This window comes from Neodiprion virginianus, chromosome 5, assembly GCF_021901495.1.
Source record: "Neodiprion virginianus isolate iyNeoVirg1 chromosome 5, iyNeoVirg1.1, whole genome shotgun sequence".
NCBI classification, from domain to species: Eukaryota; Metazoa; Arthropoda; class Insecta; order Hymenoptera; family Diprionidae; genus Neodiprion; species Neodiprion virginianus.
Window position 1 is genome coordinate 29,057,226 of NC_060881.1, and position 27,989 is coordinate 29,085,214.

The following is a 27,989-nucleotide window of genomic DNA, read 5'->3' on the forward strand; positions in this document are numbered from 1 at the left end:
ATGTACCTGATCCAGGCCGCTTACAGCTATGCAAGTTTCGTCGATGTAACAGCATGGGATTGTAGCGGAGGTGGATTTGGTACCGCACTGAGAAAAATGTCATTTGTTGTGGTAAGTGGAAAAATTGAGTAAAACAGGTATCGTTGAAAAAAACTGTTTGAATATTGTTGGAATTACGAAAAACGAGGTACGCCTAAACATTTTGCGCTATCGTCGATACTTTTTTGGTTATTGAAACGCAAAATCTGCTTGTGAGGTTTACTCTACTTTTTTAGTTAAACAAGGCTTTAACGTTAATTTATCGTTGCACGAGCGTCAAATTTTTGCAACGGTTGCAATAAAATATAGCAACAAATATAGCGATTTGTATCCTAAATAGCCCTGAAAGAATCGAGCTCGTTCGAAAATCGTGAAACGTTGATGCGTTTGGTCAGAAACCTTTGTTTAAACTACTTACCCTGGTTTATTAAAGAATTCGTCATTGTCGAGAAGCTTGTTCGATGTTCGTAATGACCGTATGAATACCACGATGTATCCACCGAGGATATATACGCCTTCGACTAACCGGATCGCACTGCGGGATGAACATGAAAAGCACGGGGTTTATACCGACTTTAGCCCATTGGAACTGGTTCCAAGAAGAATGCAAGTTATTGTTCAGTTACTCGTAAAATTTATATACCAAAGGAATTCTTCTTGGACCGATACTTACTCCAAGTTCCCGTATTCGACGGTAATATTATCTGAAAGTACTCTCTAACTTATCTAAATTCAAGTGTTCTCCCCTGGGACCCTTTTCATTGAAACAAAAATAAATCCTTCGGTAGATATTAGCCTGTGGGATAGTCGATAGAGTGGTAAAATCCAACCTTTATATTCGGTCGCAATTTACTTACTTGTATACCTACATATATATACGCGGTATGATTTACACGCAGCTAGCCGAGGGGTGGAAAGTAAAAAGAGCTCAGGTATAACAGGAAATTGCAACGTCGGTTTCTACGTAGTTAGGGGCCATACTTAAATTACGTAACAAACGTAAGGGAGGGGGGGGGGGGTCAGACTCGATTGTTACACTTTGTTACGATACGGGGGAGGGGGTCTTTTGATGCTTGTACGTAATTTTTTGAATTGAATGTAAAATTTTTTGATAATTAATAAAAAAATTCAAACTGAATTCCCGCGCCAGATTCTGTTATAGCCAAACCTTTAACATTTTGAAACTAGCGCGCTGCGGTAGCTCTTGGCATTAGATCACTCAACTTACAGTAATTAAAACACTTAATAATTAATTAATAATTAATAAATAAAAGAATAATGAAAAATACAAATGATTTTAATAAAATTTTATGCTATTTCGTTATTTGATTCCGAAAAATTACGTACAATTTGGGACGGACGGGGGGGGGGGGGGGGGTTGACATTTTGTTATGATCTGATACACAGGGGGGGTAGGGGTTGAAAAGTTCTTCAAATTCCGTTACGTAATTTAAGTACGGCCCCTTACTTACGTAACTACTCAACTTTATTTCACACACCTTGAAGACCTTTGAACAAACTATAAGCGACAATGAGATTTGCGGTGGTGCAAAACGGCCGAACAACATATCGCCGATTACCCCCGATCGTCGGTTTTTCCCCGAAGAACTCGGTGTTACCATTAAACGGTAAAGTAAACAGACGGACAATGCCGAGGGATAAAGGCAGAGCCATAAACGCGATTAACATTCTAATTATTCGTAGACGGCAATGTAAACCTTGAGTTTTATGCCTTGTAAATCATTTCCACAATGCGAACAATCCTCCACGTCCAATATGCTGTCCAGACAATTACTACGTACTACTAGGTATAACACCGTTTTCATTCGACCAATAAATCTTGCACTGTGACCTGTGAAACGGAAGATCAACTTAGTTCATGACCTCCGTGTGTTGAAAGGGGTGGGTTCTTGGATACGAAGGTCGCAAGGACGCGGAAAGCCTGTTTGGGTATTCGAAATTCCGAGCTCTGCTTTAGCCTTAATTGTTTTTTCTCAAATCAGTATCTCAAAAGTTGAAAGTTTACGATTTTTTATTTATTTATTTATTTATTTTTTTTCCAATTCCACTTTACAGATGAACTTTCGTTCTCACCGACAATAAGTAACATTCCGCGGCAAAAACAAAAAAAATAAAATAAAAACGCACGCGTTTCATTCGCGATTGTTTCTTTTGACGTTCGACAAAAATTCAATTCACCCATCGTGAATCGAACCGGGTTCCAACAGGAGGTTAGATAATGTTGAACCTGGTTCTGAACTTAATCCGACATATATTCGTCATTGTGGATTAGCAAACAGAGATATCTTGAAGACGCGTGCAATCATCCTAAATGCAGTTAGCCGATCGGCTCACATTCTCGTTCCTCGTATACGGAGGATAAAAAGTTTCTCAATTATTTGCCGGTTATATTTAATCGGTGAAAAAAAAATAACATGTATATATATATTTCCCTAGCGTGTTTTTCAGTTGAATGTGATCAAAGGCGTTCAAAATATCATCGTGACATGACTAACCATTTTTGTTCTACCTATGGCGAATTTTTTTTTGATTAGAAAGTCTGACTGACTCGTCAATCAAAGATGAATTATAAAGAATATTTTTCCGCAGACTTTGAGGATAATAATTCGAGTTACGGGTAAAGGTGAAAAAAAAACTGAAATTACCGATCGATAGAAGGATCAGAATTGTATCGAATTTTCACGGACGCGAAAATCTTATTCGTAGAATTTAGAGTTGTGGAAAGTTTAAGTACAGAAAATAGAAAGTATTCAAAGTCGAAATACGGAAAGGTCGAAACGTAGAACGGCAATATCAAAAATCTATATAAATATTCTATATTATCGAGAGGAATGCTGACGATTCTACAATGATAGAAATTTTTACTTTCGGTCACCGTTCAGTCCTCAACTATTTTCATTTTTTACCACAATCGAAAAATATAGTTCTAGGTATATTATTTTTTTTTTTTTTATATCGAATATTTCAAACAGTTTTTTCAACGATACCTGCTTTACTGAATTTTCCTAGTTACTACAGCAAATGAAATTTTTCTCAGTGTATGTTTCGGCATTCTAAGTTGTGACCTTTCTACTCTTTCACCGCCTCATACTTCGTCTTTGAAGATTTTGAAATTCCATAAATTGAGTTTCCGCTTGTTTGAAAATTCGACATTCCAGCCCTTCGATTTTTTAATCTTTCGACGTCAATTAGTACAGCCATCGGTATATAATACGCGTACGATAATAAAAGAGAAATAATCGCCGATGCAGCTGGTCCCCGCATAGGGAGGACACGCGTGCAGCAGCGTGATGTTAAAAACCGGAAAAGCCTGAATCCTTTTAGCGGGTGCTTCTCGGCCTGTGGCTAGATAGAAAAGGAGAGAAGGATGGGGGGAGGGGGGGTGGCTCAATTATCAACGCCGATTACGACGTTGCGTACCTAACACGCGATAATTGATACGCTTAATTGGAACATCGGGACGCGCATTCGAATTCCGGTAAGTAAATCGCTCAATTTCATCCCAGCCGAAAGGAAGATGGATCGTCGGATGACCTTGGAACGTATCCTCGCGCAGATGACTCGGAAGTCGGAAGCGTGGTACCGTTAAACGTGAATTTAGCGCCGTCAGTTCCTCGTCCGCAACCTGCACTCGACGTATCCCGATGGACCCCCGTCTATTCCTAGTTTGTTTAACCGTTTAGCACCTCGTGCCGTCAGGCGGGATATTCGGTTCCCCGTATAAGCCGTTTTTAAAGACTTCGCGTCCGGCTTACACAACGAGCCGTCACGCGTCTCTTTTCCCCAGAGACTTGACTCGGCCCTTTTTTCCGCCCTCTCATCTATCACCCTATCTCTCTCTCTCTCCCTCTCCCTCTTTCACCTTCCGTCCGACTATCGTCGTCGTCCACTTGCCGAGGAAGGATTCGATCGAAGGCTCGTGTCCTGTCCGATGACCGCTTCGGCACCTCTGAAAGTGGGCTGGACATTTTGAATGGGTCGGCCATTCGTATCAACAACCCCCCAGTAAGCTGGCCCAAATCCCCACCACCAGCGCCTCTTCCGCAGCAGGGTAAAGGGTCCGTAAGGCATATTAGGACCCAAGAAGTGGGGGTGAAGATTAGTTAGGCTTTAGGCCAAACAGCGCAAGGTGCTCGACTAGGAAACAAGTTTCCAGTCGTGCAGTTCCTTGCGGACTCCTGTGACGTTGCTGCGTTCGTGGAGTTGATTTATCATCGAGATATCGTTCGCGATCGCGCGATTTACAGTGGACACTATTTAACAAAAGTGATTGTTACTTTACAGTGCTGTGTGAATAGTGGACCCAATCGTATGGTGTGTTACCTTCGTGTATTTTGTGCCTTTTTCTGGACATGCCCAGGGATATATTTTCAACGAGTTGTAAAATAATCTAGCACCGTGAGTTAATTTTATTATCATCATTTTCGATAAAAATCTAACGTTTCATCCCATAATTTACGATAATCACTTTCGAATCGATTACGCTTGATCGTACAACAACGCTCGTAATGAAAATTTCTTCGTTGCTCGGTGGGGGAGAAATTTTTTCCACCTTGCGTGAAAAGCCGCGGCTACTTTGAAAGAAAAAAAAAAAAAAAAAAAAGAAAAGAAAGTCAATGGTAATATTTCGCATTGTCCTTTCCGTTGGTAGCAGGGAGCTGCCAGGAATGCGTTACCTTCAAAATCTCACGTTCCGACGGCCGAACAATTGTTCAGCAACGTTGCCTCGCCTCGGCGAAACTCTGCCAAAGAATTTTCACCCTTATACAAAAACATATTTCGTTTTCTCTCGAAGCTCAATAATGTTCTTGGTGATTTTTACCGAAATATCTTGAGGAAAAATAAGTAAATTCAAAGAAAAACCTGTGCAAGTCATGTGTCAAATTTGTCACGTGGAACCGTCCACCGGTAGAAAAGTAAACAAAACATATGAAGACGCGCGCGCCACCTTGCGGTAAGTAAGCCAAACGTCAAATCGAACGATACAGATAAAGCGAACTTTAACAACGCGGGAAAAGCTTACAAACGAGAAACGTACAATTAAAATATTTTCACGTTGTTTATAGAAAAAAACAAAAATTGCCAAGAGTAAAATAGTTTATGAAAAACTTATAACCGAGGCTTCACTTTATCGTATTTTCACCAAGTGCTACCGAACAATTCATTGTTTCGACAATAACGGTTGTATAGTCAAAAATTAAACAGATTAAATGAACAAATAACAATCCGAACAATAATCATATGAATTGCATTCACACGCTACGGTATGTAAACATTCGTTCGTGACTTGGGTATTTTTTTTACTTTTCGTCCTACATATCTATAGCAATTAAATTTCAAATTGCAAGTATAATATGTTGCCAATAATTTGATAAAGTTTATCTGAAAACACCGAACCGCGGCTCATCCATATTTTTCTCACCGCGGATTTATTCATTCACATTATTGCGGTTCCTCATTCGTTTTGCCCGCGTATCTAGTCCTGCGGAAAGTAATTAATTGAACCTTCTCTGCAGGGCCGGATTTAGGGGGGGGGGGGGCAACCGGGGCTACAGCCCCGGGGCCTCCACGACAGAGGGGCCCCCACAATTGAGACTTCGAAAAAAAAATTTTCAAATTCCAACTAGTATATAAACACTAGTAAAAATTTTTTTACAAGTAGCAAGTGTGAGTTTTGTTTCTTTTTATTGTAATCTTCAAAAGCCAAATTATTCATTGAAAAGCTCAACGGAAAAAAATTGTCCACTTTATTTGGAAAATAATTTGGGGCCAGAGGGCCTCCACTCCTTTGTTGCCCCGAAGCCTCTCGACCTCTAAATCCGGCCCTGCTTCTCTGTCACGGTAAATGTACCTATTGAAATTGAAGTTTAACGCTGCGGTGAAACATCATCCGTCTACCATTCGCTGACAAGTCATAACTAATTACAGTATCGATTCGCGGGTGTTGGATTAGGGTTAAAAACCTCACTGAAAAACTTCGCAATCGCCGGCCGCGCCTGCATTTTTTTTTTTTTTTTTTTTTTTTTTAATCTAGATTTTAAACTTACTCACGAATTATTATTTATTTATATATATGTGTGTGTATATAAGCTGCGGGTGTTTCTCCGCGGCTTCGCCTAAACCATTTGGCGCCAGTCAATTTTCCTTTCCGACAAACAAATAAACCGAAATCAATTCGATGCGGCACGTGAATTCGTTCCATCGATTTCATCATGTTCTAGCTGTACGAATATCGATGTATCCAAATGTGAATGTCATGACTGTATGCTCATAAATAATAATTGCTAACGTCGACGGACTTACGGTTAATAAATTCACCACAAGCGACCGGCCGACAAGGTAATTGAAAATTTTAACGTTAATTGGTCGAATGCTCACGTGCAGTTATAAGCATTGAAAAACCCTTCTTTATAGGATTCTGATTGAATATATGTACATATATATATATATATATATATATATATATATATATATATATATATATATATATACTCGAAACCTTTTAGAAAAAAAAAATATATGACTTAAATTCCCGACCCCATAGGTTTTGCTTGGACGTTTCTTTGCGAAACACCCCGTATATATATTATACTCCTAAAGGGATTTTTTAATTGCCGCCTTCGTTTGGACAGAATCACTCTCGAGATCAATTTGAAAAATTTCATATTCAAGGCTAAGTTTCTAATGCAATGGAAAGAATGGATATTTGAAAAAAACATCGAGAAGAAAAAGGTATTGTTGTTTAACGTAGTTTTAAGGAAAAAAATATGCGGTATCATAAAAACTAGCAGAAACGAAAATGGTCAATATTTTTTCGCCTCCTGAATATACGCCATTTTTTGTTTGGAAAAATTAAATGTTACATTAATCTCTGTCAAATTACTCTCAGCATGCTGTGCAAAAAGTGCTTGATTTTAATCAAAACTTTATTGATTTTCATTGTAAGATGTGTTTTTGAAATATTCATTAGAGTTATAATTGAATTCCATTGAAAAAATAATAATAATAATAATAATAACAATTAAACTAATGAATAGAATCGATTGTATTCTTAGCGACTCGACCGATCCTGTTCATTCGATCAAATCGATCTATCTCTTTAGAAATTAAACTATAGAAACAGTGAAATGAATTTGATTCGCCCAAAAAGAGCCTAAATCCTTAATTTTAGCAAGACTTACGAATATTCCAGTCGAGAAAAAAAATTTCTTGCGCTTTCACAAATATAATAATATGTACAAGAGAAATCGTAATGTTGGTTTCAATAAAAAAAATATTACGATTGTTGAATACTCACGTCAGATTTCAAATAGATTTCGATCCGCGATGAGGTCTGCAGTCCGTGACAATCGTGTTTTATTATCTTCCGGCTCAAGCTGCAAGAGACAAAGTTATTCAAATCCCAGTTATTTCACCAGTAATATATTTAAAAAAAAATTATTCAACTGCAGTATAATTGAATCAGTGAAATGTTACGTTCAAGGTGCACCAGGTCATGGAAATTTTTTTTTTCTTTTTCAATCGAGTATAAAACAAATTCGCGCTGAAAATCACAGACAAATTGGACTGTCGGAAATGTTTCCGCGATCCCCTTATGCAGGTATAAATATCTTCAATACGGGGTACATACATTTTTTAATACGTTTCTTTTACAGTTTAAAAAAATCGGTCTCGTTCAATTCCGTACATTCAGATGTGAAACTTCGTCCCCTGCAGAATTATATTCATTGATGCATTTTTAGTTCAGGATTATATATATATATATGTATATATATATATATATTATTGTTTATGTATGTATATATATATATATATATTAGACTGGGCCAAAAAAATTGACTATTTTTTTTTTTGAAAAATATATTGAGAATATCATTCAGTATGGCAAAAAAAAAATTTCATGAAATTTTAAGCCCTTAATATTAACTTTAAGAGGTCTATCATCGTTATTTTTGATTTTTAGTAATAATTTGATGTTTTACGTCAGAACTGTCGAAATATTGAAATGAAAAAATTTATGTTCACTTATCCCTTTATAAAATTAAATTCCCTACAAAAAAGGTCTGATTATAGATTTTTGTCAGACAAGCCGTTTCCGAGTAATTAAGCTTAATAAATTGCTATAATTTCTCGAGAATTAATCGAGAATTAATCGAGAAATTAATCGAGAAATTATATCAATTTATTAAGCTTAATTACTCGGAAACGGCTTGTCTGACAAAAATCTGTAATCAGACCTTTTTTGTAGGGAATTTAATTTTATAAAGGGATAAGTGAACATAAATTTTTTCACTTCAATATTTCAACAGTTCTGACGTAAAACATCAAATTATTACTAAAAATCAAAAATAACGATGATAGACCTCTTAAAGTTAATATTAAGGGCTTAAAATTTCATGAAATTTTTTTTTTGCCATACTGAATGATATTCTCAATATATTTTTCAAAAAAAAAAATAGTCAATTTTTTTGGCCCAGTCTAATATATATACATATGTATTTTTTATATACATGGAATTTTTTTTTCTTTCTTCTAATGCAAGAATAAATCTGATTTTTTTTTTACTCAACTATGACCGTGACATCAGTTTGTTGTTGCATCAACTGGTTATATACATGTATATATGTTTACTTTCTGTAATGAGTCGAAACAGTCGATGCAACAATAAACTGATGTCAAGGCCTTAATTGGGTGAAAAAAAAATCTAGTAATCCAAAAAAATCAGATTTAGCCTTGCATTAACAAAAAAATAAAAATAAAAATGAAAACTTTCTCATTACGATCGCTGTTACCTATATTTTCTGGCAACTGTTGCGAAAATTTAACGCTCGTGCAACAATAAATTGACGTTAAAGCTTTGTTTGACTAAAAAAGTAGAGTAAACGTCAGAAACTGATTTTGCGTTGCAATTAGCAAGAAAGGATCGACAATAGCGCAAAATGGTTAGGCGTACCTCGTTTTTCGTAATTCCAAGTATATTCGAACGGTATTTTCAACGATACCTGTTTTACTCAATTTTTCTAGCTACTAAAACAAATGAAATTTTTCTCAGTGCAAAATTTTCTCCTAAATCCAATGATATATATATATATATCTGTATATTAACACCGTTGTTACATCGATAAGCTGAATGAAATCAAAAAAAAAAAAATTTCTGTCAACCCCGTTTAAAACTGCAATATTTCTCGACGAAGGTGGATAGCTACGGGCCTTATTGCCCGGGCAAGGGGGCCGGCGACGACGAGGAGGAGGAGGACGCCGAGGGCGAAGAAACCTGCGGAGACGGGACAGAACCTCAACGTCAGGGTGAGGAGAACCCGAATCGGCAGCGTCAAAACTACGGCGACAAAGACCGCGCCAACGGGTGGTGGCCGAACGAACCGCGAAAAGACGCCGTCATAGATCGCAATCATAAGCCGCCGATAAGAAACAACAACGAGGAACGTCGCAACAAGGGAGCCGCAGCGGTGGCGGGGGACCTGGCGTGCCTGGCTGGCTATATGGCGGGATATTTGAAGGCGGCGGGGGCGTCTTGCGCCCCCAACGGAAGCCCTCAATATCACCCCCATAGCCACCCAGGTATGGCCGGTCCTCCGCATCAAGCTCCTCCGCACCCCTTCACGCTTGGGCCTCATCCACATTCTCTGCCCCACGTACACTCCCTTCCCCATTCTCATTCCCATCCGCATCCGCATCCCCACCCCCACCCCCATCAACACCAACACCCCCACCCACACCCACACCCACACCAGCATCAACATCAGCACCAAATACCGCACGCACATCCTCACGGTCACGGTCATCCTCACCCACTGGATCACGGACTGGTTGCTACCGCGTTCCCGCAAGGTGAGTCAATCCGCATTTTTATACAATGATTGCGAGGGAAAGAATATTGTTAAAATCGACCAAATGTGTCGTCACGGACGGTGAAGTAAATATTTGTTTATGTCGATTGAAGATTTTTTGGAAGAACGAAACGCTTTGTGGAAATAGACTGACATGTTGTTGGTTCGAGATCTGTTGGTCTGACAAATCGTCTCCGGTTGGCTTTAATTACCGAATATCTTGGAAGGTGAAATCGTAGGAAATCGAAGGGAATTATCGGGAATCGCGTGATGTCGTTGATATCTTGAAACGCCGAAAAGATTCGACGAAACTTGCTGTTGTTTTTCCAAATACTAGGAAATATGGTGTCCAATGCGATGTGTACATTCTTCAACTATTAGGTACTTGTGGTTTAAACCGGCTGTTCGTCATTTTTAACTCGATTAGAGGGAAGAGAACTCGATGTAGTTGATGAAAATCGAGAGGCAGACGAAAAATATGATGGATTTTCAAATTGTTTATTCCGAAATTTGCTAGGAACACTTGAAATTTACTTCTTGACCGTGCACCTAGTTTGTCAGGCCATTGGTCAAAGTCACACTGAAAATGAATGCATCGAAGAATCACTGAACCAAGCAAATTACGGATCACCAAAAAATCATGCATACTTTTACAGAAGAATAATCAGGCCCGTATGAAAAATGTTATTCTGTTCAAAAATTTCAACAACTTTTAGAAATTGAATAGTCAAATTTTTGATGAATACCTGCAAAACGTGTAAATTCATATGCGTGTACAAATTTTCGTACGATTATGATAATTTTGCCTCCGGTAATATATCTGGAAATTAATTCCGTCACTAACACGTATATTGTAGGTACGTGAACGCTTTTCTAAACAGCGATTACATTGCTTGATCTCTTTTGTTGTACAACTACTACAAAAGCGAGTAAAACATCTTCGGAGTGAAGAACGATAGAGGTTCATTAGCCCTTTCGGAATGAGATTTTAAACTCGTTTTATGCCTTTCAACCGAAACGCGTTATTTATTTATTTATTTTATCTTACAAAAAAATAGGCAAGACCATACAAGTGTTCCTAGTTTATTTCATTGAATCGAGATGTCAGGAACGTGCCAAGTTTAGTCTGATTGATGAACCGTGAATTACATGTAGACGGTACGAAAAGTACCTACGTAAAGTTGAGAAAAGTAACACGGAAACTTGACGGTCGTATTTTTGTCCATCGTAACGACGACGAGTATGTACTTTAAATTAGCGTTTCAGGACTTCAGCTCAGAGCATAGGTGAGATAAAGTATCTTCTTCGGTATTATCCAAAGAAATTTGCGTAGCCAGCAGCAACACGCTGTCACATTATTGTTATGAACCCAATTGAAATCACACGATGCTCCGAGTATCGCACCAACTTATGCAAACACACACACACACACAATACGCCCGTGCCTATTTGCCTGCCGTATTGATCACCCCGTGCGAATCGATGCATCGACTGAAGCCGTAGATAACCGGGTAGCGCCGGGGCTTCTCGGTACCATTAGACTGCAGTGCTAACGACAGATTCTACCGTACGTTTGTTTTGGTAGATGCCGAGGGTCGTGTCGCGTCGCGTCGAATAGCATCGGTGAAAATTAACGGCTCCCCGCGCCTCCGGCAAGCGACAGAGTTATCCAGGCTCGAGCCACATGAGACGCCAAACTCCGATCCGAACGAAACTTGGAGGAAGCGTGTAGAATTCGATTCTGTTAAGGGGTAAACCACCCTCGCCTGCCAACGTTAGATTCTTACACCAGATTCGTCCGTCAAAAGTCTCGTTAAAATCGGTACCTGATGCGTTCCTTCTCTCGTTATCCGTACAACCGAGTTTCTATCATTTTATCATCCAACCGAGCAAAAAAAAAAACAATTCACGGAGCGAGAATATGATGTGAAAATTAAAAATTCACCCCCGCGTGTAAAAACGAGGGAATAATAATTGTCGAAGGTTCGTACGGTTGAAAACTTTACCTCGCGAGCATCCCACTCACTGGTAATAAACCGTCCTCCCTCTCTCTCTCTCTCTCTCTCCGTCGCTCGCTCCTCTTGCCTGCAGTTTGTCTCCCCGAAAAGAGAGAGACGCGGGGAACTCGGAGAACTCGAAGCACTCGGAGCACCCTCGCGGGTCTCCGAAGACGACGCGAGCGAAGAACGCGGAGAGCCAGTTAAGCCGCTTACGGGGGTGGCGGCGGGTATGTACGACGTACCTTCTCACCCACATCCACGTATATCTAAGGTAGGGGGTGCACAGGGTGGAGGACTGTGTTGTACCCACACGCACAGAGATACGGGCGGCGTCACCGCCGATGTTGGTTCTCGTTTATACGCGCGTCTTCCTCCGCGTTCCCATGGAAACTCTCTTCGGCTCCTCGTAGTTGCGCCTTCATAAATCCCCTGCCCATCCCCTTCGGTTATGCCCCCGTAATACTCGAGGAGAGAACCGACTCCGCGCTCTCTTTCCGCTCTCCTCAACGTTTCCAGATGCGGTATCAACCAACGTCTGCGGGAGATAAAGGGGCGGACCAAATATCGCCCCGCGAACGTTCTTTTCCGAAACATGGCTGCGAGAAATCGAGCGGACACTAGGACGGAATCCATAACCTATATTCGCGATACGTTGCACCGCCAAATTTTGTTATACCTTCACCTCTTTTTTCTGCCCCGAAGAAAAATAATAATTCCCTTATACATCTGGGTATCGACTGCCCGCTGCAGTTTATGTTTTCTCGCCTAACACGAGCTTGACTTTCGAATTATAAATTTTTGTTCCATTCCGGTATACTAAACAGCTCATGTGGGTGAAAAAAATTAGCAAACATATCAGGCGTTAATTTGTACTTGAAATATGTTGACTTTTATACACACTTGGGAGAGATTCGTTTCAAGATTGTTGAAAAACAAAATTTAGTCAAAAGCTACAATTTCAAATTTTCGGCAAAAAGTATAAAACAGATACGGCAGAATTTTTTGCTCATTTTATCGTATATCAAAAAGTTCTCATTTTTTTTTTTTTTTTGTTTTATGATTAATTTCCAATATGAATTCCAAGAGGAAATGACTGTATAAAAATGAATATCATTTCCGTATACTTCGTACTTATATTCGTAATTGAATAAAAATTCTACCCGATCAGACCGCGGCCTCAATTACACTCGGCAAGTCGTGCTTATTCCATCGACGCCAGCGAAAGCATTCGTACACAAGCATCGAGGATGTAGATCGGTACCTATAATAACGGCGGGGGTGGAAAGTGGCGCGTGCACTCTGAGCAGCTATCCGTGTCATGCGAGGTTGTACGGAGGCGTTGGACCCGCGATGTTTATTTTATTGAGAACGAGAGGGAGTCCCCGCGAGACGGACGTGGGGGAATACCGCCGCTGAACACATAGCCGTGGGATTCCCCGCAGTTGGCGTAGTTTTCATTCCGCACACCTATGCAGGCCGCAGCCAACCAACCAACCAACAAACCAACCCCGAGGGCCCCTCTTCTCGACGTGCACACCTCGTGTTTGTTGTTTCATGGAATTGCCACTCAACCGTGCAACGAAATATAGTATAATATAAATATATAAGTTAGACGCAAAATGGATTTGGACGATTCAAGGAATGCAAAACTGCTGATGGTTAGAAGAATTTCCAATTTTTTTTTGCAATATACCAAAGTGCTCGAATTGAAGTAATCAAATGTGGATAAAACTTGGATGGAAGTGGCAAAAATGATCCGAAAAACGTAATAATTAACCGGAAGTTCGATCGGACCAAACGTGGGAGGTTTTTTTTTTATCTTGGATAATACAGGCCATGAAAATTTCAAAACTGAATCTGTAAATTTGCTTTGCGGACAATCGAGTCCAACTGAGTGATGACGGTACAATTCCAAATCTAGCATTGGACTCAGCCGAAAACGAATTCCATTGATTTCATCTCACCAAAGCGAAGAGACAAATAAAAACGAGAGTGTATCTTCATGTATGCCATGATCAATTGAACAACGAGAACAATACAACGTTGCTACAGGGAAGTAAAAGCTGATTGAAAGTTTCGAGTTCTCCCCTCTTCTCGGGGGCGAATTTCCGGCGTGCACACTCTGTCCCGGGCGAGGGGTGATTCTTTTCTGCACCGTGGAGATAAGCCTGCACTGCTACAATGCCCGATATAACCCCGTCAGATCAAGCGCGTTCCAATCACTCAATTAGGCGTCAAGTTGGCGGCCACGTGCGGCGGCACGCGACCATGATAGTTGACCGCGGAACCGCGATTGGGGCCCAACAGGGCCCGAGGCGTCGAAGACGAGAACGACGAGGAAGGAAAATCGAGTGCGAAGTCTCGCGAGCTAATTGCAGGATAAACACTCTGCGTTGAGTGAATAGTCGGGTTCAGAGACGCCGGATATCCTCCTCAGAGGAGTCGGAATTCCGGGGTTTTGCAGAGTCCTGAACCCACTTTTCGAATATGCCTACTCCGGTAACTTGACGACGGTGAGCCGATTAGGGTTCGTGCTATGCTCGTGCATAGCTATGGGTTTCTGTCAAGCCTCGACTTTCATGCTTGCCGGCCTTCCGTCACCTCTGCACATAGGGACCCGATAGACGAATCAGAGATTCTCCCAAGATTTGCTCACGATATTTGGTGGTCAGGGTTTGACCTGTTGCAAATTTCTCGCGAGATTGTCAAGAAGATTGTAAGAAAACTTTTCACTTGTTGAGATCATCGATCACCGTTATCCATTATTAGTAAAATCAAAGAAGAATCATCGGAAATCACACTGGATCGCTTTCAATTTGGATCACTATCATTCCTAATCATTTGCATAACCAAACACGAGGGTGAAGAACTGCACACATCGATTTAAGCCGATAGAGTCTCATTGCCATTTCGAATCCAGGTCACCGAATGTTAATGGTGCAGTTTCTCGTCGGATTTCCTCTCGAGGCATATAATTATCCAGAGTCTGATGCAGGGGTAGAAAAGGGGCGAAGAGTTTCTTCTTATTTCCTTTTTGTTTCCTGCGGCCTGTGGATGGAACGTGGGCGACGGAGACGGAGTTGGTCAAATGTTTTCATAGCTGATGGCCTCTCGAAGCGTTGACGGGTCTCTTCTTTCTCTTCGCTTCGGTTTTCCCTCTCCTTTTTCGCCACGGCGTCCATGGAAAGCGGCACGTGCTATCGTCCCACGCTTGCGCTTCAGGCATCATAATCTTTATCTCGCCTCTCCCTTTTCCCTCCACGCCCCGTCGCCAAACCCGAACCACTTTTCTCGCCTATGCACATTTTAGCTTTTAATTAATTTTCAATTCCCCAAGGCCCCGTGCGCTTCGAGCTCGACACTCTCGACACCCGGAAGCCTCGCCGCGTTCTTCTCTGCACGCCCTGCTTACATCTTGGTCATCATCGTCACCGCCAACAACTAAAATTCTATGAATAATCAAGCAGCCCGTGCTGTGGCAAGGATTCATTTTATTCTTGGATCCGTGCGTAGCTGCGCGGACGCGAAACTTTTGGTTTAGTTCAACTAATGGAGGTGATAGGTGCCGACCCGCGTCACGTTGCATGACGCGAGTGACGTTCCAGGCTTTCCAAAACTCATTATGGCTGATCGATCAGCTCGGATAGCTTTGGTTGAATTTTAATTGGCAGTGCCTCGATCACTTCCACAAGGATTGCTAATCAGGGAACTGATAAGAATACAAAACAAATACAATAAAAATTGTTAGAAAATTAGGTCGATTTTTTGTAGAAAAAAAACAACGTTCAAAGCGTTTAAGATACAAGATGGGAAACACGTATATGGTGACGGTTGACGTCTAATACACCGTCCGGTAATTTATTTCCGTCACTTTATATAATACATGCTTACCGTAAGTTACACGGCTCGTTTGATCATAAGCTTTTCCTCCCACCACCGTTTCGCAACCCTCTCCCGTAGAACGAGGGTTGTAGCGTAGAGTGAGTGGAGCAAGTTGGTGTATTTCCTGCCGATGTACAGCCGGAGTGTCATCGTTAAAGAATTGCGTTAGCCGCCCATTAACTTCTGCATGGCTCCGGGGCGCGGGGTCCACGGGGCTCAGGGGGTGAGCCATGGCGCCGTGAAATCCAATAAACGAAAAAACGAATTTGCCATTAGCGAAACTCCGCACCACCGTCCGATTTCTCCTCCGCTCAAAGCTCAGCCCCTCAAATCACGGAGAGTCACGAAAAAAAAAATCAACCATAAAATTCACTGGCTGTTTTTCACCGTCGAATTGAGGTGGAGTGAAAATCCATATTCCCGCTGGTTCGGACGTCAATCAATAAGTGAAAAATTGCATATTGTATATTCCGGAATATCAAGAATTCAGTAGACGTTGGACTTGGATAAAAATTAAATGTCAAATTTGAATATTTATATTTTTTACAAAGTAGTCCATTGCTCAATTTTATCTTCAAAATTGTCGTTCAAAGATGTAGTTACACCCACCAAGTGTTTACGCCCGCATCTGAGAAGCCTAGAAAAATTCCAACGGCTTGTTTATATTTCCAAATCTGCTGGATAACGTCCGTGACAACAATAGCTCGAGATGAACACATCTCAATTTCTTGCGACATGGTCCCTGTACCCAGTGCGCAAATTTGGCGGTAGTAGGTATATCGATATAGATATAAGTGTAACGTACAAGGGCGATGCGAGGGTGGATATATAACCGTGAAAGTCGGGAGTGGCGTCACCGTATAGCGTCGGTAACCCCAAGAGCCGAGATAATAAATCGAATGATACTTGGCGTCCCGGCGGGTGTTTGCCGACCCATTACGGCTGCTTAGCGGGGCTGCGTGGCTGCACGGGGTGAAGAGAAGACCTTGCTGTACTTCACGGCTGGTGCCTACCAACCCGTGCAATGATTAGATGAGGACACCCTCCTCCACTTATCGCCCGCACGGTATAAATATATTTATTGGATTGAGTTGGGTATGCAGGGTATGGATGGCGTGTCGAGTCGCTGAGATAGTGGAACAGCAGAAGCGACTATTAGGTACCCGTAATCACTCCAGTTATACGTTCCTTCCGTAAGACCCTTAAAAGCGATTAAGCCAATGATGTGACAGTCAGGTTCAAACCGAACTACACACAGGGCGCTGTTTGCGAACCGACCGTAGGAATGGTTGCGAAATTCATGATAGTACTGCCAAATAGTGTTTAAAGTGATTTTGAAGAACTCGAAGGTCCATTAGCATCCTCAACCAACCTCTGACTTCCATCAACGAATCAAAATTTTTTAAAGCATGTTATCGGTTGAATGAAAAATACGCCTGTCTTACGTTCAAACGGCGAACCATATCATGAAACCACGGTTTTCACCAACGCGTTGAAATCGCGATTTTGCAATGCATCGTTGGATTCCCAAGTCCGCATTCGCTGACACCTATATCTAGCACTCTAAAAAATTGGGTTGGGTCAGGTTAGGCTATAGATTAGATAGCCGGAGGCGCTCGGCCTCGACTCGGGAATCCGGTAGCTGCCAAAGACGTCGTTAGCAACAGCTCACCGACGCTACGCCCACCGGGTAGGCAATCAACCGGACGGAGGATGAAGAGAGCTGCGAGTCGACGAGGTCCAGAAAATCAAGAGAGAGAGAGAGAGAGAGAGAGAGAGAGAGATGAAAACAGGAAGGTGCAGTAGCAGTAACAGCAGCAGGAACCCGGTGGTTGGATCGTAGATCAATGACGCGGCGCCCGCGCCGTGCTTTACCTTCGTACCTTCTCCGTGCCGCGTTTCTTCCTCGAATAATACCGACACATGTACGGAGTTTGAACACACGGGTGGTAGACCTCGGTAGAGTCACGCATGTAGGTATCCGTAAAGAGGGACTCGCGTGTGGCAACGTACATCAACGCGACGCTCCTCTTTCTCTCTCTTCCTTGTCCTTTTTTTTTCGAGATCCTAGGAGATAAATGTACCCGTTCGTCTCGCCTTCGCTCCTCCAGTCCTTCTTTACCCTCTCTCTCTCTCTCTCTCTCTTTGGGTCTGTTATATCTGGGACTTTCGAGAGGATCGTTGAGGAGTTATCGGGGGCGATCATGCCGCGAAGGTTACTCGACCAGTTCGTTAGGCGCAAGCGGCGATTGTCGTCCGATCCCGAAAAGGAGGCCCGAGATGACATCTCCACCTTATGGCTGTCGAGTATCTCCGCCACTCCTCTGCCGGCTAGGCACCAGTCAGCCTAACCACAAAACCTAGAGTTCACTCCCGTCAGCTCGCCTCGAAACCTCGGGCGTAAACGAGGAGCCAGTCATGGGGCTACACCATCAACACCGACGGTAGCATCAGCAACATGGCCGCTACCAGAGACGTCGATTCGACTCGGCTATCTGACTCTCCGGTCGGCGTTAAAGCCCTCCCTCCGAAGATACATGCGTGCATTATACAGCGTATATTCCTTCATCCTGGAACACATGTGGTTGTACAGTATGTAAGAAGCTCTCTCGGTAGCTGCCGCGCTTTGTTCCGAAAAAAAAAAAAAATAATATCCCTAATTATGCTTCGCGGTTGAAAACGAATATATTCAAAAACATTTTTGCGTTCTAATGGTAGCGAGCCGGTTATAGAAATATAACAGAAGCTGCCTTCTTCCTCCTTCATTCACATCGTCGTCGTTAAGTTCCAGGAGAAGTTCAACCGACTGTGAAAGGACCAACTACTAATAAACCAAATCGGAGTTATTACGCTCCGTAAGCAGCGATTCCAGTATAGGTTCTTGAAAATTCATCAGTCATATACTGGGAACGTTGTATTAGCTTGGAAGTCGCTTGTAATACAACGCAACAGTCTTGTTTCTCTTGGTAGTATCCCGCGAACCATAAAGTCGATTCGTATTTCGCTACAGCGTTCCATTACTCGATCAAGTCCCATAAATTTGCAGTTTTAACTAAGCCGTCTAATATACATATCTCGAAACAAACAAGATTACACGGATTAGCTAGAGGACAGTATTCGCTCGTTTCGACTATACATGTCACATATCTCTCTGCGTGTATGTTTCAAACACATTCGCCAAAACAGTTTCAAAGTTCCTTCAAGTAGCATCTTGGCAGTTTGCATCGGTCGAGCAATCGCGGACACGATCGCGAGTTGATTCTTCTCTTCTCGCTATCCGGTCATTCGTTTTTCTACGTTTTTTTTTTTTTTTTATTGCACACTTGACGGCGCTTCTGCATTGTTGCAACGAAAGACATCTGAAAGCGGATCGGTTCAGTTCTCGTATCGCGTCGCGTCGCGACGCTTTCTCTGTGCACTGCGGATGATGGTTGTGTATGGTATTCCAGGCGTCGTCCCTTTTCCCCCCTCTTCCATCGTCCCTCGCCCTCTCTCGCTCTTCCCTCTACCCCCCCCCCCCCCCTCCCACCCTATCCACCCCTCTCTTCCTCTCCCGGGTAAGCGGATTACGTTGGTCCTGAAACGAGCCAAGCGAGGCTTGATGGCACGAGAGGAGGGCTGCTCAAAATTACGCTATCGCGGACTCGCAACGCTCCCGAACCAGCCTCCCCCATTTCACCTCCCTGCCGTCCCTCCTGCCACCCTTATACGGGGCTCTTTGCCATCCAACTGCCACCCGACCCGGCCATCCTGCTCTCCTGAAAACCACTCGTTGCCGACGATGTCCGGAGGACCGTGTCGCGTTTCCAACATAAAATATTACCGAGCACCGTACTCTGCTGCTTGGATGCCACGATGTCCTCGTCTCCGTCTTTTCTCTGACGTTCACGCTATAGATAAGAACTCGTGGCTATACAGTACCGGCGGTATCTCATCTTGTGTCGATCACACCTACCGAGCTTGATTTCTATGACCTTGGGACCATGCGGCCCTTGTTGAAAGCTAATTCAAAACCAATTAACTTGCCTTGTTTTTGCTTGGTGCACGAGGACCAATGCCGTTGAACAACATTGACGGCAACTTTTAACCGTATATATGTTTTCCTCATCTTTCAGGAATGAATCAACGCAAGCAGCGCCGGGAAAGAACGACCTTTACGAGGGCACAGCTAGATGTCCTGGAAGCTCTGTTCATCAAAACGAGATACCCGGATATATTTATGCGCGAAGAAGTCGCACTGAAGATCAGCCTGCCTGAATCGAGAGTCCAGGTAATTAAACTTTTGACAATCATTATTGATCTTCTAACCGTCTAGCAATTCCCATAAAAATACATAACTAATAATAATTGTTGATCATAAGCTACGCGATCATTGACCAAAATGCCGAGTTTGGAGACCATTTTTATTGGGGTCCTCTAAGTGCATTCGCATCTTCCGCTACCCGATACTGTTCGAAACAGGTCAGAATACACTAATTTCATTTCACATCGACTGCGTTCGATCACCCGACATAAAACTGATCCGACCGACGAATAGATGTGAAAAATTTCATTCTTTCGACACAGCTTGTGTGTAAAAAAATAATATTCAACAATACTAATTTCATACTCTGGTGCACAGATTCATATCGGTATTCGCTATATCTGCCCGCGTGAAACGTAGCTTCTCTGTATACTCGACACCTACACATATGTTGTTTTTATATACACACACGTACATACGATGACGCTCTTCGACGGCGCCGAGCATCGCGACGCTTCGTGCTTCCGCAACGTTTACCGAGATTTAAGGTATTTACACGACGACAACGACGATGATGGCGAAGCGGGCGTCATACACACCCCGCCGCCAAACCGCCTTTGTCAATGTCATTGTCACACTGCTGCTAGTTTGCTACGATGCCATTGTCGCGGTTACTCCACGGTGACACACAGCCCTGAAAATAAATCCATACCCCAGCGTGGAGCCACTACACATATTTACTCGCACACATTCTTCTTCGACCACGACACATTTTTACTGTGATATATCGAACCTCCCATCATCACCGTTTTTATTACCGATCCCCAATTCACCGCACGTTGCATCTTTATTTTCGTACACTATATATATATATATATATGTATATTTTCACGCGGGCATAACGGTGTATCAAAATTTCATCTATCAAAATCAATAATCTTCATTCTAAATTCAACACAAATACATAGTAATTTTGTAAATTTTTAACCCGATTTCGTAAATTGACCATTCTTTTGTACATTAAATGTGTAGTAAGTTCACCATCGTTTTTAACTGTGTATAAATACACACGCACGAGCCGTTCATTTCAGCCCAGCGCTGATCTCGGCATTCCAATTGCATATGAAAAAAAACGCAGATTTCTCTCCCGCGAATCACTGTACGATTGTACGGTGTTTAAGGTATAAAAATAAGTAGGCGCGTGCGTTATACATTCGGCGAATCTACCTCGCCTCTCATCTCTGTTAGGCAGAAATGATTTCGCTTCCAGATTACGATCACGGCTGTGTTCCCGTCGGCACAACGCGAGAACGAAGCAGCTGCACCGCGCGACATGCTTGAACGAATGTAACTAAAAGTATTCATCCATTGAGATTAACAATCGAACGCATCACGTTTTCAAATCCATTTCGATATTTATACATCGATCTTAACCGTAGATTCCTCGTTGACGGGGATAATTTTCATTAATGATTATTAGTTGTCTGTGGCTTTGAAATTTTTTTTAAAAAGAAACGAGTATATTTTTATTATTCATTTATTTATTTTTTTTTTTTTTCCAAGTAACACGAAATCCAGTTCACTCAATCCAGAGTAAAACGTTCAAAGGCAGAGAGAGAGAGATAGATATCTATGAAATCAGATTACGTGGGCGTGTTTTTGAGAAAAGTGTATTTCGAATTGGAGGAAAGAGAAGGCGTAAGCGTCGTTATGCTAATGAAATAAAACATCCAAGATCGATACCGCCAGCTGAAATAATTTACGCGAGTGAAAATTTCTGCACCGTCCTTTTCGTTCTGTTTGGTACGGATACACACGAGGCAAGCGGTTGGTTGTTACACGTTGGACACGAATCGTTTTGCTGGATGTAAACCAGATGGTGGTGCAATTTGCACCTCAGCGTGCAAACACAGCTTCCCGATGATGCCAAGGCCCCGCAGGGGCCTCGACACCCCATACAAGCGACGATCGAACGGGACCCCGGATATGCCTTTCAATTTGAACTAGGGGTGTCACTGGGTAAACACGGGGGGCAAACGGGGTGCTAATGGCTCCACTCTCACCTCTCTTTTTCGATCTTTTGCGGTTCCTACGGCTCTGACATCCGTGCGCAAACGCTCACCATGTATATATGTATATGTCCTCGTTAATCCACGGTATTTGTGCGATACGATGCGATTTTTTTATTAACCAGTAAAGCAATTTCGACTCAATCGTTACGTCTCATCTGTACCTACAGACTCGAGGATAATTTTTACATTTTTTCAACAATCCTAACATCGAACGTGTTACTCAGAGTCGTATTTATTTTCAATTTCTGTGAAAGACAAAAGTATCCATGGGTACATATTGCGACATTGAAACTTGTACGATACTCATTAGCTGGAGACATTTTTTTCTTCGGTGTTATACAGCTGTGTCCGTAAGATTATAAGCGGAATGCAAAAAGAAAAAAAAATTTTTTCACAAAAATAAAAAGGCGATAACTAAACGCGGAGGAGCTGCAGCAACTGCAACTGCAACTGCAACTGCAACAGTAGGATTTGCCGTTGAAGAATCGAATCGTTGAGCGAAGGGGCGCGATGGGTACAGTTTCGACGTGAAAACGGACAGGTATACATATACGGGGTTCGGGTGTACGTGAAGCAAGCGCTGTTTCCGCATGTATGGTTAATACAGAGATTCATGGGGCCGCGGTAGAGGGAGACCCCTGGCCACATTGTGCGGGGATTACCGAGGCGTGCTCGGGCGCAACGAGGGTTGCGGCCTTCCAGGGGGAATCGAGCCTACCACCGACATTCGCCGTCGGCTTTCAGCCTTCAGCCTTAGTCTGCCTTCTCTTTCGTGTTTGTTGTTACAGTCGGCCACATCTATGGTGCCCCGTCCCCTCGAGGGTGCGCAGATCCCTCCTCCCCTACCATTCCATTCCATTCCATTCCGTTCGGTTCGGTTCGGTTCCTTTCCGTTCCATTCCGTTCCGTTCCGTTCCGTTCCCAGCGCTCGGCTTCGCCTCCCGAGGGGCGAGCAAGCAGCCCGAGAATCGCCCCACGCGCAACGTGTACCTTATACCTCATCCCATATCCAGAACTTGTTATTGTTGAGATTTAATGAAATGTTACGCCCGCCCGGACCCGATTACTTTTTCATTGCCTCGATTAACGCTCCCGCCTGTAAGACCGAGACCGCGAACCGATCCCTCGGGAATCTGGCGGGGCTCTTTCTCTTCACCCGGTCTGTTATAAATATCGTTACAGTACCTACACGGGTGGGAGATATATACTCGTTCGTAAAAATACTCACACGTACACGAATGACGATACAATTGAAACCGATACGTCTACCGAAATTTTAACCGGTATACGCGAACTCGTTATTCATGTTTTGATTCACGTTCACCTCCAGTGTCTCGTTGAACCCAAGAGTAGCCTTGAAAGAATAAGTCCTGGATAAAATTTCCTGCTACTCCCGTTACTTGCAAAAATTCCAATCAACAATGAACAAAAGTTTATCAGAGTACCTCTCAACACCCCAACGAGTGTTTCCATTTTTGTCAAGCACTCCAAAATACTTCCACTTTTCCCGTGTGGCCCGGACATTCGAGGGACGTCTAAAGTTGAACCGAACCTGCGTAAATATCACATCACCGCCCTTTAACATCGGTGAAAATTTCTGTTTTTCAGGTTTGGTTCAAGAACCGTAGAGCCAAGTGCAGGCAGCAGCTACAACAGCAACAGCAACAGCAGCAGCAGCAGCAGCAGCAGCAACAGCAACAACAGCAACAAACAACACCGCCAAAAGTATCGCCTAGAAATCAACAGCAATCGAACGCTTCGCAGAACGCGGGTAACAACAAGACATCCCGATCGAGTCGGAGATCATCGGGCGGATCACCGCCCGGCGGCAAAGTTCCGCCGTCATCGAATTCACCGCTGCTTGCCGCACATAACCTGATGTATCCAAGACTTGGAACGACGCCGACCGGAGGAAGCGGGGCCAGCAGCGTTTTGACGACACCATCGCCACCGTTGACGCCTGGCTCTAGCCAATTGCCACCGTCGTCTTATCCACCTCAAATGAACCAAATGCACCACGGTGATTACGGATTCCCATGGAGTTCCGCTTCGGCTGGACCCATCAATCCCGCACAATGTTACGCTAGCCAGAACGGTTACAACGGTTATCAAAACAGCTACGTGCCATCCGAATATTACCACCAGACCCAATTATCTCAGATCTCGCAAATATCTCAGATCTCGCAGATATCGCAAATGCATCACAACCCTCAAAACAATTACCACCACCCCCAGTACCACCACAACATGTTGCCAGCACCGGGAGCCATGCCGCCTGTCCAAGGTGCCATGCCACCGGTCGGTGGTAACGGGCCTCATCCGAACCCACCACCTCCGGGGACCGCGCAGCACAACGGACAGGCACAGCAGCAGGCCCCAACCGATTATATTTTGGATGACGAGAAGTAAGCATTGACTTTATTCTTTTTTTTTTTTATAACATTACGCCGATCGGTCGTGCAAATTCTTGTACGACTTTACACCGCAATATTTTAAAACCCTGTGCTAACTGTGAATTTGCTTTCAGGATAACCTATCCCGGTGAACTTGACCCCGATTTAAATGAACATAATCAGTAAATATTCGTTAGAGTCGTAAAAGGGATCGTGGACGAAAGATAAACGCCTGGCGGAACTGGACGAAGATGTCGAAAATGGTGGGAGGGGAGGATTGCAGAAAGAATTGAGAAACGCGCGGTCCTCTTATTTTCGTTTACTACTCTTCGCTCGAGTTTCGGCCTACTTTTCTTTTCAATGTCACGCAATAATTTCGCAAAAACGGCGGTACGTCGCATAATTGACCGACAAGTGACGTTTTACTTCTCATTTGTTTTCTTTCTTTGTTTCTTTCTTTCTTTTTCTCATCATTACTTCCGATATTCTTTAAAAGCCTTTTTCGAGTTGCGCTCTTTTAACCCTCTCGTCACTGCAATCCTCCTACGCCCCGCATTCTTCGCCGCAACGTTATTTTACTTACATTAGCAGTAAGTAGTTGTATAAGAAAAACATTTCGCCAGAAGATTGACTCTAGTGTTATTTTTACTCATGTTGCTTTTTTGGTTTTTTGTTGTTTTTTTTTTTTTTTTTTGTTGGTTCAATTATCAATTTTTCACTACTTTGTTTCACCTCATTTTCATATTCGATATACACTAATCACAAACACTTCGCCACTCTGCTCCACGATCTAGTTTATTTCGCGTCAACGCGTACCGGTGAAGAGTAGAGTATGCAACGAAAAAAAGAAAAGTTCCACGCGAATTATCGTATCTTATATCAGCTGATGCGGCAGCAGTGTTTTACAATTTTACCATTAATAACCCTGCGTAGGATACGCGTTTCTACGTGATTGACCGAGTGTTTTTTAATGATTCCATTATGAGCGCTGGCCGCGATCATCTGCTTCCATAAATTCCGACAGTCTTAATGGCGTTTTGGTTTTTTTTTTTCTTTTTTTTTTTTTTTTATCAATTTTTTTTATTGCCGGCTTCCACAAGCACCTATAATTATTTCTTTTTCTTTGCTGCGATCAGAGTGGCGCTGTGTGCTTTACGAATTACCAAATGAAATTAGACGATCGTAGTGTTGACGCGCGAAACCTATTCCTGATCCCGATGCAGTTGTACGAAAATTTTACAATTTTTGTTACAATATTGTGTATTTATTAACAACTTTATCATAACTATATACGTTAATGATTGCTGTAAAATTATGAGTGTATTAACTGGGATATCATTAAGAGTTAGATAACGAACATTACTATCATCATTACATTGTCGTATCTATTATCAATATTATTCCTTTTTCTTTTGTTTTTTTTTTTTTTTTATTTCTATAACCGGAAAAATTACGTCAGGACGCTAGGAATACCAATATCAAGACTTTCAGCCAGTTACAGAATCTTGCCGACACTGTTAATACTTATTATCTAACAATCGAACCCACCTACCGACTTGTAGATAATAAATTTTTTATAAGTTTGTCAGGATAAAAATTGGTAAAAAGAGAAAGTATAATTGAATGAATACGAGTGAATTGCAAAAATGAGAGTAAAATATGAATGTACAATATGTACATAACTGCTCCATGCGACTCCTCATATTCAAATCAATACAAATGTATCACGTCCTACAATTGTTGTTAGATAATTTACCACTTAATATTATTATTATTATTTTAATTTTAGTCGTTTTTTCCCCACACAGAATACCTACTATTATTATCCGTATTATTATAATTTGCTATTATTATCACCATTCTTCTATTATAATCTGCATATTGTTGGCATCCTAATCGCTAGTCGTAATTCGTATACCTGTATTGTAATGCTGAACAACGGTGTTCGGGGACCAGCGACCTCGTTCACCGTCCTACAGCCATCATGCAGGTATTTTCGAAATCTAACGACAATAATATCGACGATCTGAGGATAGCCTGTATAATTTCAAAAAAAATCTGCTAAGAGGATAAGAATATTTGATTTGTATCAGTATCAATGAGAAAATCGTTATCAGATTAACGATATTATTTGGTCACGAAACATTCGTATACCGTGAATTTGAATACGTATCAACTCGTCAACGATTTAGTTATCCAATAATTTGGATTTACACCGTGGATGATTTTGAAACAAGTATCAAGTTTCATTGAACGTACGAACAACTAATGGTATGTCGCGTATACATACGAGGAGGGTTTATATTACCCTGTGAAAACGCGATACATCAAAATTTTATAATTTTTGTGCAATTTCTTCTGCTTTTTTTTTTTATGTGGTTCGATATTCCAAGAATATGGCACTACAGCCTCAAAGATTAAGTTGTTATAACAATTTTTCAGCCGAATTATGGATTTATCCCTGTTACAATATTTTTTTCAAAAGGTAAAAAAAAAAAAATAATAATTTCTCACCGTTTGCAAATCTTCCTGAATGACGCGAGTTTAAAAACATCTTGATGCGAATTTAGATAACCGCTGATCATTTTTTTTTACAAATGATGCATTTTTTGAAATCTTGATTGTACGAAAATTGATATTCAACTTGCACTCATTGTCATAGAAATTGATAGCTTTTCAGTAACTACGTGACCGTTGGTAGTCTTTCGCTTACTGATTTTCGAGTTATTTTGGAAAATTTAGCAGGAATTATTATTTTTTTTCCTTCCTTTTCTATTCTTCTCTTCTATTTTTGTTTCTTTTCTTTTCTTTTCTTTTCTTTTTTTTTTCGTTCAATTAATGAAAACGTTGTGCGACTTTGGTAAAAAAAAAAAAATGGGAAATTCCATACTTTCGATCTTTCGCGTTTTCACGGATAGACACTAATTGGACGAAAATTAACACGATCATTGTGCATTCATAGACAGATTACGAATGTCAATGATAAATTCAGGCGTACGGTAGGTACGATATCAGAAGGAATACCGACACAAAAACCGAACATTTTTTAACAACGATACACGCATAATGTAAGAGAGAGAGATTATCGAATCAATATGATAAAACATTTCATTGTACATAATCTTATACGTACGTGTATGATAAAATGCATATGTAGTACCTATATATAAGAATATGTTATATTACAAAATAGTAATAATAACGATGATTTCACACATCATTGCGATTACGAGCCTGGGGTTGCGTTGAAACGTAAGACAAATTAGAAAACTGAGAACGAAGAGAAACGACAAATGGACAGTTCGTCAAAATGGAACCGACATACGCACTTGTATGCAAATAATGAAAAAGTGAAGTTGGGAACTGTAAATAATTATTATCATCATTTGAATAATAAAATGTCGCATATTTATATCGAGTATTTACTGAATTCCACACATCCTTCATTCCGCATGCGATTTCCCATCGTTCCCCTAATTTTTATGTGTTAA

The 27,989-nt window shown here is 41.8% G+C and overlaps 1 protein-coding gene across 1 annotated transcript; it reads left to right on the plus strand.

The window, feature by feature from the left end:
• On the plus strand, positions 1-27,897 carry LOC124305622 (homeotic protein empty spiracles-like). The gene is made up of 6 exons (XM_046765203.1): positions 1-111; positions 9,255-9,909; positions 19,906-20,060; positions 23,714-24,510; positions 24,633-25,088; positions 25,958-27,897. The coding sequence occupies exons 1-5, from the start codon at positions 1-3 to the stop codon at positions 24,682-24,684; spliced, it is 1,770 nt and encodes a 589-aa protein (XP_046621159.1). The 3' UTR covers positions 24,685-25,088; positions 25,958-27,897.
• Positions 27,898-27,989: the final 92 nt, after the last annotated feature.

What these genes read in the sequence shown, in the direction of transcription:
- LOC124305622 (XM_046765203.1), top strand. Translation starts at nt 1, where the DNA reads ATGTACCTGATCCAGGCCGCTTACAGCTATGCAAGTTTCGTCGATGTA. An exon ending in GAAAAATGTCATTTGTTGTG is followed by an intron (nt 112 to 9,254) that starts GTAAGTGGAAAA and finishes TTCTCGACGAAG; the next exon opens with GTGGATAGCTACGGGCCTTA. An exon ending in TATATTTTGGATGACGAGAA is followed by an intron (nt 24,511 to 24,632) that starts GTAAGCATTGAC and finishes ATTTGCTTTCAG; the next exon opens with GATAACCTATCCCGGTGAAC.